At 43.8% G+C, this 18,938-nt stretch overlaps 2 protein-coding genes across 7 annotated transcripts in view; both read left to right on the forward strand.

Moving 5' to 3' along the window:
- The window catches only part of rorc (RAR-related orphan receptor C), a 26,017-nt gene extending 17,151 nt beyond the window's left edge, over nt 1-8,866 (forward strand). For 5 of the 6 annotated variants that reach the window (XM_023801432.2, XM_023801434.2, XM_023801436.1 and 2 more), the window contains 10 exons: nt 3,568-3,653; nt 3,769-3,910; nt 4,160-4,516; nt 4,798-4,935; nt 5,076-5,197; nt 6,084-6,216; nt 6,317-6,424; nt 6,638-6,748; nt 6,938-7,047; nt 7,444-8,866. In XM_023801432.2, coding sequence (XP_023657200.1) covers nt 3,568-3,653; nt 3,769-3,910; nt 4,160-4,516; nt 4,798-4,935; nt 5,076-5,197; nt 6,084-6,216; nt 6,317-6,424; nt 6,638-6,748; nt 6,938-7,047; nt 7,444-7,608 — 1,472 coding nt within the window. In that variant the 3' untranslated portion in view covers nt 7,609-8,866. The remainder of the gene's footprint in view (nt 1-3,567; nt 3,654-3,768; nt 3,911-4,159; nt 4,517-4,797; nt 4,936-5,075; nt 5,198-6,083; nt 6,217-6,316; nt 6,425-6,637; nt 6,749-6,937; nt 7,048-7,443) is intronic. The other variant, XM_023801433.2, reaches the window with a different exon arrangement.
- Nucleotides 8,867-11,818: 2,952 nt separating this feature from the next.
- LOC111838344 (extracellular matrix protein 1) lies at nt 11,819-17,596 on the forward strand. The gene is made up of 10 exons (XM_023801195.2): nt 11,819-12,220; nt 12,477-12,533; nt 12,725-12,751; nt 12,838-12,882; nt 13,674-13,939; nt 14,569-14,774; nt 14,908-15,169; nt 16,061-16,287; nt 16,789-16,876; nt 17,122-17,596. Exons 1-10 carry the CDS (start codon nt 12,148-12,150, stop codon nt 17,305-17,307), a joined length of 1,437 nt encoding a protein of 478 aa, XP_023656963.1. The 5' UTR covers nt 11,819-12,147; the 3' UTR covers nt 17,308-17,596.
- Nucleotides 17,597-18,938: the final 1,342 nt, after the last annotated feature.

Below are 18,938 nucleotides of genomic sequence, written 5' to 3' on the forward strand. Positions count from 1 at the left end.
ACCCAGAATTAGGCCATTCAAACTGACACGGTGACATACACACACTGACACACTGACACACAAAACACATCACACAAACTCCCAAAAAAAGAAACAGCACTCACAGCTATATCGCAGATCCACAGTTCCTGTTATTTATAAAGTATGATCAAGGGTGCTGGAAGGGCAGGGATACTCTGACAGATTCAGGAGATCCAGCACTTTATAGGGCCCCTCAATATGAAAAAAGATCATTTATATGCTCGGCACTTTGGAAGGCCTGTATTTCTTCGGACTGAAAGGATTTCTAGCTATGCCCCGCATATGATACAGTAAGTGCAATTAAAAGCAGCTCAACAGGGCTGCAGAAGCAGTAAGACTGTTGTTGTTATTATTATTAGTAGTAGGAGTAGTAGTATTGATTTTTTTTTTCTGTGCGCCAATTCCGCCTAGTACGGCTTCTGGCCACTGCTCCCGCCGTGCAGCAGCGTAGCCTGCAAACTCCCAGCATCCTAGTTCGTAGTACTTGCGTATACCATTAAAATGATGTTGAATAACGACTTACGAACATTTCAAGTTACAAACAGCCGTTCGGAACGTATCTCATTCGTAAGTAGAGGAGCGTCTGTAATAATAATAATAATAATAATAATAATAATAATGCCAACTGCGGGCCTGAGGATTGATGTGCTGAGGTTGGCGATTAACATTTCATTAAATGCCATTTCAGTAAACAAAGTAATAGGAGCTGTGTTGCAGTAAATGTTGTCACTATTCATCTTCCAGCACTTATCCCGGCCTGTCAGGCCCCCTGGGGCCAATTCCCAGTCAGCACAGAGCACAGGTGTATCCTGGGCACTTACAGAGCGTCCCTCTGCATGTACAATGACAATAAAGTCAGTATGCTGGCCCCAGGGCCGGCTCTGGCTGTAGGCAGCCCCTGAATCACCTGCGCTCTGGAGGAAGTGAAATGATCATCAGATTTCCTGGTAAGGGGCCTTCCACTCCTTCGGGCCCCTGAAAGGGTATAGCTCTGAACAGCACATAAATGCACACACACACTTGAAGAGAATCTGTAGCCACCAGTTAGTGTAACTGCATGTCTTTGGACTGCAGGAGAAATACCAGTGGCCTGTACTACGAAGCGGGTTTACTGGCTTATCGGGGTAACTTGTCGGATTTAAGGTAGTCTGGGCAAAATGTAAGTGAAAGAATACGAAGTCCATTTAAACTGTGGTACCTTAAATCCGACAAGTTACCCCGATAAGCCAGTAACCCTGCTTCGTAGTACAGGCCACTGGAGATAAAATACAAAACACAGGGGGATATAAACAAAGCAGCAGTGAGACTCAAATCACGTCTCCTGGAGGGTTAAAGCAACAGTTCTACCCATCAGTCCACTGCATGCAGTGCTTCTATCATAGTAGCAACAGAATTAATAGTACCAGCTTTTAATGCACACTTGTTTTCATACACTCACAGCTCATCGTTCATATGGTGATTTTGCCTAATTCATGTTCACCGCAGACGGACACACCACCCGCTGTTGGCAGCCAGACTCCTTAGGGGGGCCTCTCTGTGGGGGTGGCATGGCTCCAAATCAGGGGGGGGGCTCTCTGGTGCAGCATTGAACATCCTCAAATGTGTTTGTGGCTTTGCACCATTTTCACTTTAATGGCGACAACTCAGGATTGCTTCCTTAGTCTGAAGGGTTTGAACCACTCAGGGAAGGGCGAACTGTGTATCGCGACTCGCGTGTATCGTACCCGATGATGCCTGATTTCTACTATATACTCTGCACAGCCAAAATAGTCACCATTTGAATTTAAATCAGCAAATACTTAAGCACCAATGACTGGATCATTGTTACAGCTCTGCGACGTTATACAGCAGTAAAGTGAAGTTAGCTGAGTACCTGAATTTATTGGATGGCCAGGTTACACCTCCATCCATCATCCATAGATTTTTTTCTTGCCTAGGTATGGACATATTCCAGGATGATGATGCCTAGGTTCATCTTGTTTAAATTGTGAAAGAATGGTTCAGGAGCACAAGGAATCATTTTCACCATAAAAAAGCTAAAGGCAGTCCAACTAAAAATTCAAATGGTGCATTTTTTTTTTGGCGGGTCAGTGTATTAGAGGTATAAAAAGGTAGCCCTGTGTCACCGGACGGACACCGTGCTCTAACTGCAGGTTTTTTTTTTTTTTTAACCACGGACATGATGTTTAGAAAAGCAGCCTACATTGTTTTTTTTTTCCCACGGACACAGACAAGTCGTGCCACGGACACGTTTGTCCATATACGGACATGTTGACGAACCCTGTACATGTGTGATAAGAAAAGTCGAGGATATGTTTATGCATAAATGTTGCCTACACTTAATTCTTGGGTCACCCTGGCTTTGATCAGTAGTATTTATTGTGTGATAATAACTTGCACACGGACATCAATTTAACAACATAAAGTGGGGGAGGTGCGGCGAGGGGGGTGGGGGGGAGATCTACGGGGATTCCTGGCAGCTGAAGGAGAGATGAAAGGCTGTATTACTGGCAGTTCTGTCCTTTATGAGTGAGAAAGAGAGCGGGACTGAAAGACAAAAGTGGCATAAAAGTACGATAGTCAGAATGAAAGATTCGCCAGTAAACCACTTGAAAAGGCACTGAGGTTTACACCTTCTCATCCTCTCCTTTTTCTCCATTCTCAAATATCCCCTCTCTCCTTTTCCCTTCGTCTGTATTTCATATTATCTATCTCGTCAACTGTCCGGAGTACTTTGTTCTTCAAAAAATGTCATCTCTCATTTGCTCTTCGACATTTTCCTTTTCTTGCATACAATCTTTGAAAGGCACTTTTGAAAAATGGAAAATATTGACATGACTCTAACACAGATGAAGACAAAAAAGATTTAAACATTTATATCGAGTGTCTTCGTAGTGTAATTATCAGATATGTTTCTATATAATATATTATATAATATTAGCATGTATGTAGTGGGCTGGGTATTGTTATGAAACAAACACATATACCAGTTCAGCCATTTATACCCAATGCACGCCCTTCTTTCTGAATCTCAATTTTACCTATTGTACCACCATTTTCTCACCCGTTTCCACCCGTCTAACTTCTTTTTCTTAAATCTACATCTCAAACTCTTTCCCCGATAATGGTGACTTTGAAGGATTAACGCTGGAAAATGTGTTTATAGTGTATAAGTGGGTCGTTATTTAATAGAAATATTGGCATATATAGTTTACATAGTTTATATTTTGTTGGACTGTTTTGTTTAACCTGGCTTTTAAGATACATTTATCAAACCGGTTTTCCTCTTGTTCTGGAGAAGCGCGAGACAAACGGTAACTACGTCTCTGCTGTGGCTGGGTGGGGTGGGGGGTCGGGATTGTACATCTCCCTCTGCTGGCCGATTAGTAAACTGCAGCCAGACCGCACAATGAGAAGAACAATAGTCATGGATATAACAAGTATGAAAAAGGCAAAGTTATTGAACTGCAGTGTTCAAATTTGCGCACGGGTTATTATGTTTATTTTTGGTTAAATTAAATGTGAAACCTGTGTTTGTGTGCGCAGCTCAAATCGAGGTGATTCCCTGTAAGATCTGTGGCGACAAGTCATCCGGAGTACATTATGGTGTCATCACCTGTGAAGGCTGTAAGGTGAGAGGAACCGCCCCCAAGAACCAGCTGCAATTCAGTCCCCTTTGCAGCCATTGCAGCCCCACACACACAAGCAAACTCTGCTAGTACACAAACACGCACCTCTTTCTGTCAGGGCTTCTTCCGGCGCAGCCAGCAGTCCAGTGTGTCCTACTCCTGCTCACGCCAAAGCAACTGCCACATAGACCGCTCCAGCCGCAACCGCTGCCAGAGCTGCCGGCTGCAGAAATGCGTGGCTCAGGGGATGAGCAGAGATGGTGAGGAACGGGGCCCGGAGGGTGACGGGCATGTGAGGCTGAGAAGCTGGTGCATTTTAGCATTTATCAGATGCTTTTACCCAAAGCGATTTACAGTAGAGGGAAGGGATACAATCAGTGTGCGATCTGTGGGATTTGAACCCACATCCTTTACATTGTTAGCATGATGATCTGCTTTTTGAGATACAGGAACCGCAGAAATATAATACCTTCCCCATTCGTGAGCTCTGTGCTGCCCCCTGCTTGCAGCGGTGAAGTTCGGCCGCATGTCGAAGCGACAGAGGGACTCCCTGATCGCCGAGGTGGAGAGACACCGGCAGCAGCAGCAACGCCTTCAGAGCAGCCCTGGCGAGGCGCCCCCCCCACTGCCCTACCACAGCAAGGAGCCGCGCAACCACTCGCCCCACCTGCTCCAGCCCCTGGTGCCGTCCTACCCCTTTCACGTGGAGCCTGAGCTGCCTTCCACCTCCCCAGAAGTGCACGCCTACCTAGACTGCTCCCAAGGAGAGTCCCAGGCTGCGGCCTTGGCCTTCAGGGGGCCGTGCGCATCTCCGGTGTCCAGCTCTCAGTGCCGGAGAGACAGCGGTGGCCAGTCCGAGGGGAGAGGTGGGTCCCGCCCAGAGCCGGTTCTGTCTTTTCAGGGGCCCTAAGCAGCCCTGTCCCCCCAATAGATTTCACCGATGGGGGGGGTTTCCTTGGTAGATTTTGCCGATTGAGGGAGACTCATTTCTGATGGTCTCCCTCAGTAGATTTGTGCCACCTTCTGCTAATCAGGCTCTAGGCAGCCTCCTGATTTCCCTCTGCCTAGATCCTCCTGGGCAGTCTGTTCCAGTGCTCCGTGTTACATTTATCCCTGACCAAAGGACTTTTGCTCTGTTGTGCTCCAGCAGCAGAGAGGTACCCGAGATTTGACTCCCGCCAGTCGTCTCCCCAGCAGTTGGGCTTGGGGATGTCCCGGGGGGACATGAGGGTGAATTATGAGCCAGAGGACTCCTTCTGCTACCCCAGCTCCATGCTGCACATAGGTGAGAGTGCCGAAGCACGTCTGTCACCTCGCATTTCTCAAAGGAAGGTGCTTTTGGCAGAGTACTTCTGGAATGGTGTGCCGTACACGCATCGAGTTTGTGGCAGTCGTCTGCTCATGCATTCCATTGATGCCTTGCAGAGGAGTTCTGCGCCAGCATCCTGCAATCTCACAGGGAGACCAGTCAGTATCGGTTGGAGGAGCTGCAAGCTTTGCGATGGAAATTCTTCACCAGGGAGGAGATTCTCGCCTACCAGAGCAAGGTGCTGTGGCGATAGTGGCATAAATTTTCACAAAATGCCTGATTACCTTTAATTTTCTGTATTAACACTGGCAAAGCCTCTCACAGGAACCACACATATACATTTTTGTATTTGGCTTGCTTTTAAGTTGGTTTTCAGTTTGTTATTTCTTAGTTAGCTTTTGTATTTAGCTTTCAACGCTGGCGCATGTGTGACTCACGTCGACGGTTGACTCAGATCCTGTAGTGACAGGAACTACAAAAGGGGTCCGAAACTGCCACCGAGGAACTACAGTCAGACCGAGGTTCCTGGTTCTTGAAAAAAAGTTCTGGTTCCAGAATAAAAAAATCCTGCAGTTGAGAAGCGGCTAAAGAAAATACGAAAGAAGAAGTTAGCCCAACTGAATCCTATGATGGGGGAAATACTAACAAATCACCTTAAAAGATTTCTGTTAGACCACTAACCCATTTAAAGTCAAAGCATGTAGTCTGATTAATGATAAACCATCAACAGCTTAGTATTACCTTTGAACTGAGCGGGTTGTGGTGTGTGGCTCTTTGTGTCGGGACTCTGTGCCTGTGATCTAAAGGCCACAGGTTTGAATCTCAGGATTGGCAGTTTTGACGCCACGCTTGGGCCCCTGATTGATTGCCCACTGCACACTGGCTAACCCTAAACTGTGACATCCAAGCTTGCTCTTACTTGTTTGTGCGTCTGTGTGTTGCCATGGAGTGCAAGATGGGGTAGGCAAAAAAGAGAATTTCCCTACTGGTATGACGAAAGTGTCTCTGTTTTATTATTTTAAAGAAGACTATTGATTCCACAATGTCCATGAACGGGGTGTGTGAGTGGTGGTGCTGACCAGTGGTGACCCCCCCCCCCCCATTCTGTAATCTTTCCCCCCCAGTCTGTGGATGAAATGTGGCAGCACTGTGCCCTCAGGCTGACAGACGCTGTCCAGTACGTAGTGGAGTTTGCCAAACGCATCCCGGGCTTCCGGCAGCTGTGTCAGAACGACCAGATAGTTCTGCTCAAGAGCGGTGAGACCGGTGCACTGTCCTCGTCCGCCATCGAACATCCGCTGGCCGTTAAAAAAAATACATCTTCTTACTGCCCCCTGTCGTGTATCTGTCTGCTTAGGCTCCATGGAGATTGTCCTGGTGAGAATGACCCGGATGTTCAACGTGGAAAACAGCACGGTCTTCTTTGATGGCAAGTTCGCCAGCACAGAGCTTTTCAAGTCCCTCGGTGAGGAACAGGAAGACCTTGTTAGTCTTGTCAAGTGGCTGGTGTTGCCAATGAACCTGCCAACCTGCCCGATCACACACCCATTTCTCTCAAACTCTGTTATTGAAAATGCTTCACCGCCGCAAAATATATATAAAAAAACTTGTGTGCTCATCTGTTTTGGGAAAAAGCACATCCCCTATGACTAAGTCTTTTCCTGACTCACTCTCTCAGCCTGCAGCGACCTGATGTCCTCAGTGTTTGACTTTGCTCACAGCCTGTGCGCTCTGCGTCTGAATGAGCAGCAGGTGGCGCTCTTCAGTGCCCTGGTACTAATCAATGCAGGTAAGGAATAAAAGTGAGCAAGCCAGACGTCCTGATGATTTAAATGATATTTAAGTTATCGGTTATGTAAATGTTTGTATATCTTTAAAATGACCTATTAAATGGCAAAATTGTGAATCATTTTACTGCCCAGGCTGTTTGTAATGCTGTTACACGCACCGTGTATCTGTGTGCACATGTATGCCTTAGAACGTCCGGGTCTGGAGGAGAGGGGCAGGGTGGAGAGAATGAGGAGGGAGGTGAAGCTAGCACTTAGCCACACCCTGCGCAGAGACAACCAGGAGGGCCTACTACACAAGGTAAGCCAGGAGTACAGGGGAAGTTAAGCTAAGGGCGACAGAAAAGAGTAATGGGACAACAGCACAGATGAGGTGCAGACGGAAAAAGGCTGGATAAGTGCTGCCAGCTTCCCAGGCTGCAACTCTGTGCCTGCAGTTATAAGTGAAATGTTATCAACATCTGCAATCCAGTCCAGAAGATAGAAGTCCAGACCAGGATTTTGCTTCTACCAGCTACCACCACAAAGTACTCAACTGGTTGGCAGAAACAATATCTTGCTCTGGATTTGGAACTTCTGGACCGGAAATGACCAACACTGAGTATCGATTCATTGTTTTTATGTAAATAGCCTGTTCTGGGGTACTGGGGCTGTATCTGTGATAACTAATAACTTGGTCCTCTTCCTTGATTTCCAGCTCTACCTGAAAGTGCCAGTATTGAAATCATTGTGCAGCCTGCATATTGAGAAGTTACGCTGGTTTCGGCAGCTGTACCCCCTCACTGTGCACTCCCTCTTCCCCCCCCTATACAAAGAGCTATTTGGCTCAGACTCAGACCTCTCCCTGCTGGGCATTCACTGAAACTGCAGCAGTACGGACCTCTCCCAAAAAAAACTGATTGGTATTAAACGTCTTGATAGTGGTTTAGTATACTTGTAACACAGTCTGCCAATAAATAAGCACAGATGATACATATATATACATTTATATGCAAATCAATGCACTTAAAATTCATTGTGTAAAAGGGGTCCCACCCATGTCACAGTCTGTTGAGTACATATATTTTTGTAATTCAGGAAATTAGCAGAAAATGTTTGCATTAGCAATATATATGTGAGAAGAACGTGTAATGAATTATTTTTTTAAGTAATGACAATGTTTAGGTGCTTTTTTATTGCAGAAAATTTTCTAATATGAGAAAGACTCATTTCTGATGATGATACATAAGTCACTGCATCACTGCGTGTGTCCATTGTGGATCTATATAATTTAAAAAGGTAATATGTTATACAATTTATATTAACATTCTCTGTGGTTAAAATATTCTGCTGTCGGAGTCAGATGTGCCCTTTTGAAATGATAAGAAATAGCCGTGATTCTAGACATAAACGAGGTGCCATTATGCAATAGGTATGTGTGCTGTTTCTGTAGACCCGAGAACTGTAGGCAGAAGTTCCTTTGTTTGCTTCGCTGGCACGCTTTGATGCTCAAGTCCGTTCCATTGTCCAGATCGTCTCTGTCCTACCAGTGGTTGTGTTTGGCTGACGGCTACACTGGGCTGAAAGGTGACCACTGACACCTTGAAGATGCACATTGTGACCAAAGTTGGGTAATTCAGATCCAGAGAGTAAAAGTCCAGACCGGGATTTTGTTTCAACCAACTAGTTTGCATAAAGAGTCACAGTCACAGAGTTCTTAACTGGTTGGTTGAAGTAAAATCCCGGTCTGGACTTTTACTCTCTGGGCCTGAATTACCTAACCCTAATTGTGACACGCAGGACATTATACAGACATTATATCATTTCTCCCTGATGACTTCTGCATCATATTCTCTCTTTTAGAGGCATTAGTAGCATTTGAACAACTACAGAATATACTTTAATAAATAATTTACATGACCTCCGACACTCTGATCCTCTTAGTGTTTCACCTGGGAATTGAGAATTATTTAGCAAAGCGTAGTGAAATAGTTGTTTGTTAAGCTTCACCTTTGAAGTTTAATTTGATTTCACTTTTGGGTCAATTCTATAAAGCTCTCTATGCTAATTATTTGGTTGTTTTATCGTTTGCACTTGATTGTGAAAAAGAAATATTGGTAATAAATTCATTTTTAAAATAACGCCGCTGTGTTTTTGTTTCTTTTTTTGCCATACAGGCAGAATCTGGCATTCTAGACAAAGACAATGCATTCAGTGTATTCAGAAACATTGTACATCTTTGCCTTGTTAAACATCCACACTCGACATGCAATTAAATACAGCTCTGACCCTGGCAGGCTCCTCTCCTTATGGCTGAATGGATGTTCAGTCTTCTTCAATATACGTCTTTGATATACTCTTCAATGTCCTTGCCTAACATTAAAATCCAGACTAGGAGATTCCTTAAGGAAAACATTTTTTTTGAGTTGGAGCATGTACTGTAAGAGGAATAACAAACATTGACTTATGCACATCTTTAATGAAGTTCCTTTTCCCCCAATTCGGTACGCTACCTAATTCAGTTAAATCCTTGATGTACCCCATCAATTTGATTGACCTTGGCGGGTTCATAAACAGCCATTTGTTGTTACTCTCAACATTTCTTGCAGAAGTGCTGTGGGTAACATTTTAAGCAGACGGCTAAATGGGTTCAGTGCCCAATGGCGCCTATCACTATTATTTCTAAATGAAAGTAACATTTCTTTTTAGATATAATAGAAATGGAGAAGAGACGCCAAATGACGTGATATTATTAACCAAAAGTTTAATCATTTTCCAGGCAGAACTAAATTTCTAAATGTTTCCAATGAACTCATAATTCTGGCGTCGCACCACTTCCTGGTGTATTGACAGCAGTTCTGCTAATGTTATGGAATATCCCAGAAATCTGTAATTCGCAGTAAAATTTGCTGGGAAGGACCCCTTGGTCAGCAATTTTAACTGCATGTCAGCCACCCCCGGATCAGCTCCAATTTCTACCGCTTATCGAGGGCCAGGTCATGTGGGTAGCAATCGGAGCAGGGAGCCCAGACCTCCACCTCACCAGCCACCTCCTCCAGCTCCTCCGACGGAATGCCAAGGCGCTCCCAGGCCAGCCGAGAGCCCCTCCTGAATGTCTGAGCTCCTCACCCTGTGTCTAAGGCTGAGCCCAGTGACCCTGCAGAGGAAACTCATTTCTGCCACTTGTATGCGGAATATCACTTTTTCGGTCATTACTCAAAGCGCATGACCATAGATGAGGGTAAGAACGTAGATCGACTGGTAAATTGAAAGCTTTGCCTTCTGGCTCAGCTCCCTCCTTACACACAGTGAGTGTCTCTTCCTTTAGCTTTTATTTAATCATCCATACAACTACGATTAACACTCATCAAGTTCAGGATTTATTTATATTTATAATAGACAGAGGTAAGGAGCACATGCTGATTACAGACCGTTGCCACACCCACCACATGACAAACCACCACAGGGATGAGAACCTAGTGCAGATGATACCTCAGCACCACACTAGTCCAAATGGACCAGTGTGAGTTTTTTCTAGTGGCTGGAGTGCCAATCTGGCCACCCAGCTCCAAGCTGTCCTAGAAGTTGGAGGACCTCCTTGCAGGGTCAGACGTAGATTAACATCACAGCCGGGATGAAGCAACTACAGGTTAGTGACCTTTGCTCAAGGGCCCAACAGAACGCGGTTTCACTCCTGGCATTCACAGGATTGAACCAGCAACCTTCCAGTTGCTGGCACAGATCCTTATCCTCAGAACCGCCACTCCACCCACACGCAGAGACCTTAAAATGAATGTTTTCTGCACTTTGTAGGTGCTATAATTGATCCATTCACTGTGTTTCAAAAAACTGCAGAAGAAGTACATGTTTGTCTGCCTGGTTGTCAGGGTGAGTGCCCATCTGCCCCTGTCCTATGTGTTTTGTCCCCTTTTGGTCAGCAGGTGTCACTGGTCATCCTGCTTCTCCCTTCTCTGTTTTGTAGCTCCTCAGTCCCTGTTCCTTGGGCTGCTGTGCAGCTCTATGGGTTGCGTGTGCGGCTCACAAGCTGCTCCCCTGCTTGAGTTTGAGGCTGGCCCTGTTGGGTTCTTATTCCTGGTTTATCCTTAGTGTTTGGTGTTGTTTATGCTTTGTGTCCTTATTAATGATTTTTCCTGCCTGTGCCCGGTTTAATTCTGTTTTGCTTCTACTTATGTTCTTATTGTTAGTCCTATTGTTAGCCCTCGGTGATTGTCAAAGTTTCCCAGTTCCACCTGTTGCTTGTTGTCCTGCACACTTTCATTGATTGGTTGATTTTTCTAAGGAATCCGCTTGCAGTGTCTCCACAGTTTCAGCAAAACGGTGGTTTATTGACCAGTAAAAATAATATAATGTAATACAGACATACACCGGGTACTGAAAGGCAGCTCAAATACAAATTAAGGGCAGTTTTCACCCCCCTTTATACCCCAAATGACCCTCCCCAGCAAGGTGCTGTGTGTAGGTGTTTGTGAGTGAATTTACATATAAAGAGTGACCCCCTGGCCTGTGAGGAGACTGGGGTGGGGGTGGGGCAGGACAGAATGGAGACTTTCTGATGATTTTAATTCAGTTACTTCCTTATCACCCTAGTGATACTGACTGGAACCCCCTTTCTCTCCCTGGCTTCCCCCATGATTATGAATTGCTAACACTGTCTGTATTCAAATGATCAACCCAGAACATTGGGGCATCTTTACTACTTTTCCTTACATTCTGTTAAGGTCCACACCTGCCCCTTTGTTCATTTCCTTAGTTAGTCATCGGAGTTGGTAACCGGTTAGTTGTAGTTCTGGTGGTTATTCTCTATATACCTTTGTGTTCATAGTTGTTACTGGGTGTCTGTATCTATGGTTATTTTCCAATCTTGCTCTCTGTTTTTTCTCTGTTCCCTAGTTATGTTATTTTGTGGTTCTTTTAGTTCATTCTCATTTTGCTGTGTTTGGTATTGAGCCCCCCTGGTCGCTTCATTTCCCGTTTTCCCCTTGAATTCTGTTTCTAAACAAACATAAACATCCGTTTTACTGGATCGTCGTTCCCTTTGCTATGCCCCGCCTTTAGACTGGTAGGCCTACTTCTTAACAGTTTCACTGGATGACTCAGTTTGTGAAGTGTGTTTTCTTTCCCAGTTTTCTTGTCTCCTCCTTCCCCCTTTTCTCGCATTTTTTTTATCAGTATGCGTCAACCCCTTCCCTGAGAGCGCGCTTCCTTAACAGAAGTATATATACCCCTGTTTTCAAACATAGATTGGTACGCTGGTCGGTAACCCGGACCTGCGAGAAGTTTCCTGCTTATCAGCCGATTAAAATTGAGCTGCAGCGGGAACAAAACAGCGGAGTCGGTCTCCAGATAACTTTGCCTCTCAGTGTATCCATCGTAGCCTCGTCACGCATTTTGACGGAGAGCGATGGGCTGGTGTGGAGTTTTGAGAATCTGGCTGACAATGACTGCCCCGTTGCTGGTGTGCATGGCGTCGGAAGGTAAGCTGTGCACCGCTTATACAGAGCCCCCCCTCCCGCAGCAGTCCTCATACGCATTCCAGTCGCCTTTCTTTGCTTGTAATCCCGACGTTCGTCCACTTATCTATCTCAGATATTTAACATACTGCGTAGTTTCGCTAATACGCGCAAATAACGCATATCGTTTATCTACAACTAGTAATAGAATTATTTTTCCATTATGTATGTATCGTATGTACATGTATATATATAATATATGCCTATGTGTATATTGCAGATGATTCCCCCTTTCTCCAGCGACAGGTGCCCTTTGACCTTTCCCGATTTCTAAATGGTTAGTGTTCTTACTAAAAAAAATTGTACAAAGGTTATGCTAAAACTAGATTGTCTAATGAATTTGTTCTGTGTTGAATTGCTCTTCTGGTTATATTTATTTACCAATGATAAGGATAAAAGCTTTAATGCTTCAGTAATGTTTCCTTGCTGTGTCATATGAAAATGTTCTTCTATATGTTTCATACTTAGGGTTCAGTGCTCCGGATTCTGACATAGGTAGGTGAATCACCCTGTTTTAGGGCTGGGATGCACTGCGTGCAGTTTTTAATCCCATTTAATGCCGTATTTGTTCGTTTTCGTAGAGACTTCTGAAAGTGAGCCAGATGTCTTTGCCAGGGAAGAGAGCAGTGAGTATTTTTAAGCTTTGGGAGAAAAGGGGCCGGAATGTTTGGATTACAAGTTCACAGGAATTTCCAGGTCAATCATTAGTTGTCTTCATTGTTTTTGGTTACCGAAGTCTGAGTAATTCTGGCTGTGTCTGGGTGGGGTGGGTGAGTGGCCAAGTATCAGGGGTGCGTATCGCTGACCTTATTCCAGACAGGTTACACTGGTATTTCCGGTCTGGTCTGGGTGGTAGTTCGTCTGGCTTCCCCACACAGACCTGTTTGCCAATGGAGGGTCGACCAGGACAAGACGACATGGCTCACTGCCACACAGACCCCTGAACAAGGCTAATGTCCTGGGAGGAGACATTTAATTTAATGAACTATGTAGGCAGTCCCCCGTGTAACAAGATCCTTTCCCTAAGTCTGTCTTAGTAAGTTGGAACTGGAATATACAGTTCTTATTTAGCATCAGTTAATCAAAGGTTTGTCTTAGTACATAATATAGATTTACTGTACGGTACAGTAGGGTAGGCCTTCCCCTGAAATCATGCAACCTTTTCAGGAGTGTCACAAAGTAGTGCATGCATTCCTGATTATGAACCATTGTATGACTTAAATTAACTCATTTTTAAAATAGTAAACTTTTATGGCAGTTCATCCGTAAGTACGACTTGCCCGTAAGTACGACTTGCCCGTAAGTACGACTTGTCTGTAAGTACGACTTGTCTGTAAGATCTGTTACGACCCCTGTACTCCTCGTGCATTGTTCCCGTTCCTTTCCCTTTCCCACATCTCCCACTGCTCTGTTCCAGGCCCCACGTTGACTGGACATCAGAGCGTACGGATACCTGAACTGTCCTTTCCCCCAGCAAGGCCATCTTTGGACAACCTCCCCTTTCTGTGTAGCTACGTTGATTCCCGCCCCCGCTACACACACCAGTCTTTCCCAAGTTCCGGCTTTGGCAGCCAGATTCGGCAGGCAGACACAATCAACCGCGTGGAGTCCTGGTACAGTGGCTGTTGCCAAGAGAACGAGACTCAGGAGAGCACGCTCACTCTCTGCTGTGCGCTGCAGGCTGTGAGTCAATCTCCACGTGGTATTAAGTTCGTTTTAGGCAGCTACATGTCCTGCACAGAGGCATTGAAATCAGTCACTATTAGCATTGGGCTTCAGTGTGAGAACTGGAGAATTAGCCAAAGCGTAGTGACTCGGTTTGACTCGTCATAAGTAAAATCTTGAGTAATTTTATGGGATTAAGCCTCATTATTTTAAATCTATATATTGTGTTTGGTGACATACTGTATTTTTTACTTATTATAAACTGTGATATTAAAACAACATTACGATTCCCCACAACTCAATTTATCAAGATGCCACCTTGACAGGGTCCCTTGGAGGTCTTAATTACTTTTTCAATCATTTACACTACAAATTAGTTGTTTGAGGAGCCATTTTTGTAGTCACAACGGCTCCTCAGGATGTAAATAATAGCAATCCACCTGTGTTAATATGTAATGGGGAATACTGTGGGCCATCTCAGATAGCACTGTCAGTTGAGCAGTTTAAGTAAACCATATAATTTCATATAATGACAGGTAGCACTAGATCTAACCCTTTGCCATTTCTTTAATCTGTAGGCATTTTGCTTGTATGTATATGGTTGTATGCATATAGTCACAAAAGCTATTTTCTGGTTGTTCCCACAGTGGGAGAGTGCTCTCTCTACGTTCTGTGATGAGGAGTTCTCCATCAAGACCAGCCACTACCACTGCTGCTTGAAGCGAGGGTATTCCAGGTGGCACTGTTTTGAGAAGGCTGCCCCCAACCCCACCACCTTAACCCAGGGCACTACATCCAATAAACCAGCACCCCAAGTACCTGGATTCATCTTTAACCGTAGCATCTGCCCGAGGTAAACAGAGAGACAGATGGAGGGAAAAGGTTGAGGTAGAGGAGATGATGGCGTAAGGGAGGAAGGGCAGGAGCTGTAGGGCTACATCTGAAAGTGCCTGCTCAATCATACATTGGCTCATGTTCCCACCCAGCAATGCTTCCGGGAGTTTGCAGGAGAGGGACAAAAGCTATGAAGTGCCTGACATCGAATTCCCACCTGGCCGGCCCAATTCCGAGAACATTGATGCGATCTGCGGCTTTCAAGCAGAGCGCCCCCTCTACCCCCTTAAATGCCTACCGAGCGACGGCTATGGCTGGCTAGCTCGGCAGTTCAAGGTGATCAACCAGCTGGAGACGGGGATACACAGGTGTTGCAAGGCAGAGAGGAAAGCACTGGTTTGTGTGGAAAAAAAGGTAAGTGTCGTTCGTGCCAGTGAAATAAAAGCTGTGTGGTTGTTTTTATAGAACAGATGGGTATTATTGTTGTTGCGTGTGATGAAAGCCACCCTGAATATGGAAGGCACATGTTTTCTGTTGTTTAAGGCAACTTCTGACTAATGCTCACAACAGATGTAGGGGACAAAAGGGTCTTTGAAAAACAGTTTATGAAAAATAATATAACTCGTATAGTGGAACATGGCACAATGTTGCAGTGATTTCCTCTGTGTCACATTCTAAATTAAGAATTAATCAACTCTTAATGTAAAAGAAACTGCATGTAAGAGACAAAACATGTTTTCTTCTCATATGATTTTGATGTCGGCTCTCACCAGTAAAGTTTTGTAGACCACATTATGAGAATGTTTTAACATGCTTTTTGTTGTTCTCCATACTGCTGTACAACGATTTCTTATAACGTCTTATCAGGGGAGCCAATAAGGATGTTCTCCTGAATTTACTTCCCTAAGTGTTTTCAGAAACTTTAAAATACAAAGTCATTCATATCCCATTGTTTGAAGGTTAGAATTGACTTTTAACTTTTATTGCCCAAATACACAATAAAAGTGTGAAAAATGCCCTTGTAAACATGCATGAGATGTTGCCTAAACAGCAAGAACAAGTTCACACCCACGATTAGATTCTTTGATTCTTGTTCATACTCCTGTATCATTTTACTGCCTAAAGGAGAATAAATCAACATTTTGTTTTGAAGGGCAAAACAATGCTGTTTACCAGACAGAATCTGGATAATTTCCTGTAGAATGTCATCGGTTAAATGAGAAGTTATTCTGCGTCAAAACCAGCCTTAGCTGTATATAGAGTTGAACTCTTGCTAAGTCAGTTGTGCCCCCTCCCCTCTTCCAGTGGCAGGATGCGATGGACTGGTTTTGTAAGGAGGAGCAGTCCGTGAATAAAGGCCAGGACCCCTGCTGCCAGCTCCCAGAGCCGGAGGAGCGCTATGCCTGCTTCTCTCGCCGCGCCCGCAATCCAGACTACATGATAATGCAGAGGCCTCTCCGCTCCGAAGAAATCTTCGAAAGCAGTGGCGTACCTTTCCGGTTCTGCGACACTCACGCACTGATCGTCAAGAAGTAAGGATGGTTTTTAAAAGCATGTGACGGAATCTGTGGTCTTGTTGAATGACATTTGGGAAGCCATAACGAATCAGGTTCATGGTGACTGTGCAAGTGACAATGCAAGTCGTCTACCCCACTGTCCAATCAGTGCTTCTCAGGACTGGGTCCCTAAAACAGTAATTGGCCAAGGGATTTTAATTGTTTTTTTGTTGTTTTTTTTTTTATGAAAGCTCACTCTATTGTTTACATTAATTGAAAGGTTGGAATTAAGTTGTTCTCATGCCAGTATTTTTGTTTGTCTGGTGTGTTTATGAAACCGACCCTGTATGTTTTTGTTTTTCGCTGCTAAGAAAAAAAATTACAAAGCACTGAACACTATTGATCTTACTATGGAATTCAGTTTCAAATATCAGAAATACAGAGTAAAAAACATATCAATGCTGTACACGTTTTAGGAAATTTTCAAAATAACAAAAAACACTTTTTAAGCGTTAAAAAGCATGCCTTTTGTGACAGATTCCCTGTGGCGTTTCCAATTGAAAGTATCGTGACTGAGTGCTGCCATCTGCTGGGATATGAGGGAATGACTTGCGTGGGCAACCGGGTGAGTAGCGTTTGATCCGGCTACCTGCAGTACAACTAGAAATGTTTATAAAGAAATTAAGTTTGGTGAAATCCTTGTGGTACCAGTATTACTGATATGTCCATTTTGTATAGTCACAAGATGTTACTACTTGTACAAATCTAAGAATAATATTAGCTGTAGTAGTTTGTAAAACTGTATCTGAGTAAATATCTTGCTGAATATGGATTATAGAGTGTTTTAGTGGATGTGGATTTCTTATACAGCTGGATTCCATGCTGGATGAAATGTGTACTGCAAAGGAGGCATTGTCTTCAGGCCTTCATCCAGAATGCTGCCTGCAGCCCCCGTCTCGCAGCGCCCCCAACTGTCTGACTGAGCAACTGCTGAAAGCCATCAGAAAAGCAGTTGAAACCCCAGCGTACCGGAGCAGGAAATGTCCTACTGACTGAGTCACATTTCACTGCAATTTATCATTAGGTGAGAATAACATTTGATTCTGAATTTGGGAACAAAAGTCTTTCAGAGGGTTAAATGTACTAGCTAAGGAAGCAGTCACTATGTCACCAAGAGTCCTGTAACAGATGCTTCTATTTCCTCTTCCAAGAATCAGTATTATTGGACTGACTCTTATTTTAGTAATTTATATTTCTCACTAATCAATTTTAACTCTCATATAAACAGCATGTAAAGACATCTTGTAGTTTCACGCATGGAAATAAATGGATGTGTTTTCATAAATTATTCAAAAGTTGTCTAATTTTTTCCCTTACACTAGCATTTGCGTGAGTGTTATAATAAATGCAGAAATGTGCAGTGATCTGGATTTATTGCATTAAATCCACAATACGTCGAACACATTACATGTATTTTTTTAATTCTTCAGTCAGCTATGTCATTGTGTGTGTGCATGATGAAATCGTCACAAAGAGGATGCCATAACTTGGAAGACCAAACTGGATCAAACAGGAAATTGAATGAATTGACTTTCCTGAAAAACTATAAGCTCATATTTTGCAGATTTCCTGTCTGTTTTATCTTGTTTTATCAGAAATATTACTTTGTATCAGTGCTACTAAATTACCATGACAGCAGTACTGGACTCAGGCTGTTTGAAGGGCAGGGGCGAAAAAATTAAAAGGCCACCTATTGCAGCACTGCATCACATTTTATCCACTGGAAAGACATCTATTAGGACAATTCCCCACATTCTAACACATATAGAGACACCCTTTACAGCACTGCAGCCCATTTCCTCTACTGGAAAGGACAACCTTTGGGACAGTTAATCATGTAGGGGGGGGGGCACAGAGGTTTGTAATGTATAATACTGTGGGTGAGGGGAGAGGCAATCGCGTGGTCCGGATTAAGCTGTATTTCTGATTGGTATGCGCCCTACCATCAGTATAGATTTACGTTTACGTGATTGAAATATGTAGAACAATTTAGCTGGATGATGATGGGGGATGGAGGACGTTGCTTTGGACAAATGTAAATGGAATATTTTCCCTAAGGAGGGATGACATCCACGTGCATCCCTTGACTACTCGAGCCCTGGAAATTAGACACATTTTTATAACGTAAACGTGAAATACGAAGGACGTAGCATGAGTTTCTTTCCATGTGCCGAATGGCAGAAGAGATTTTGCTGTTTGAGTAATTGCTCGCGGGCAACACCAACCGTTATAAGGAATGTTAGTACTGTCATCTTGTTTCAAATTAAATTTATGTCAAGTCGTCATCTATTTACATCAAATGTTGTCGAACTCGTCTTAGCTAAGATGCCTTGCATTCACTGTCTAGAAATGTTAAGTTCTTTGCCTGAGAAGGCTCCTATTGTCAAAGTCACAGTAGCATAAAGTACTCATAGGCTTCATATTTCACATGCTTCTAATATTTTAGACTAGAAAATCGATTGCAAAAACTAAGATATGATTAAGAAATAAAGTTATCGTCAGAAATACATGAACCCTAAACCTCCATTACCTTGAAGCACTTGACTCGCTTACCACAAAAATATATATATATATATATATATATATATATACACACACACAGATGATTAAAGTAATCAGCGATATGG

Source organism: Paramormyrops kingsleyae, chromosome 9 (assembly GCF_048594095.1).
Source record: "Paramormyrops kingsleyae isolate MSU_618 chromosome 9, PKINGS_0.4, whole genome shotgun sequence".
Taxonomy (NCBI): domain Eukaryota; kingdom Metazoa; phylum Chordata; class Actinopteri; order Osteoglossiformes; family Mormyridae; genus Paramormyrops; species Paramormyrops kingsleyae.

What these genes read in the sequence shown, in the direction of transcription:
- LOC111838344 (XM_023801195.2), top strand. Translation starts at nt 12,148, where the DNA reads ATGGGCTGGTGTGGAGTTTTGAGAATCTGGCTGACAATGACTGCCCCG. An exon ending in GGTGTGCATGGCGTCGGAAG is followed by an intron (nt 12,221 to 12,476) that starts GTAAGCTGTGCA and finishes TGTATATTGCAG; the next exon opens with ATGATTCCCCCTTTCTCCAG. An exon ending in TGGTTTGTGTGGAAAAAAAG is followed by an intron (nt 15,170 to 16,060) that starts GTAAGTGTCGTT and finishes CCCCTCTTCCAG; the next exon opens with TGGCAGGATGCGATGGACTG.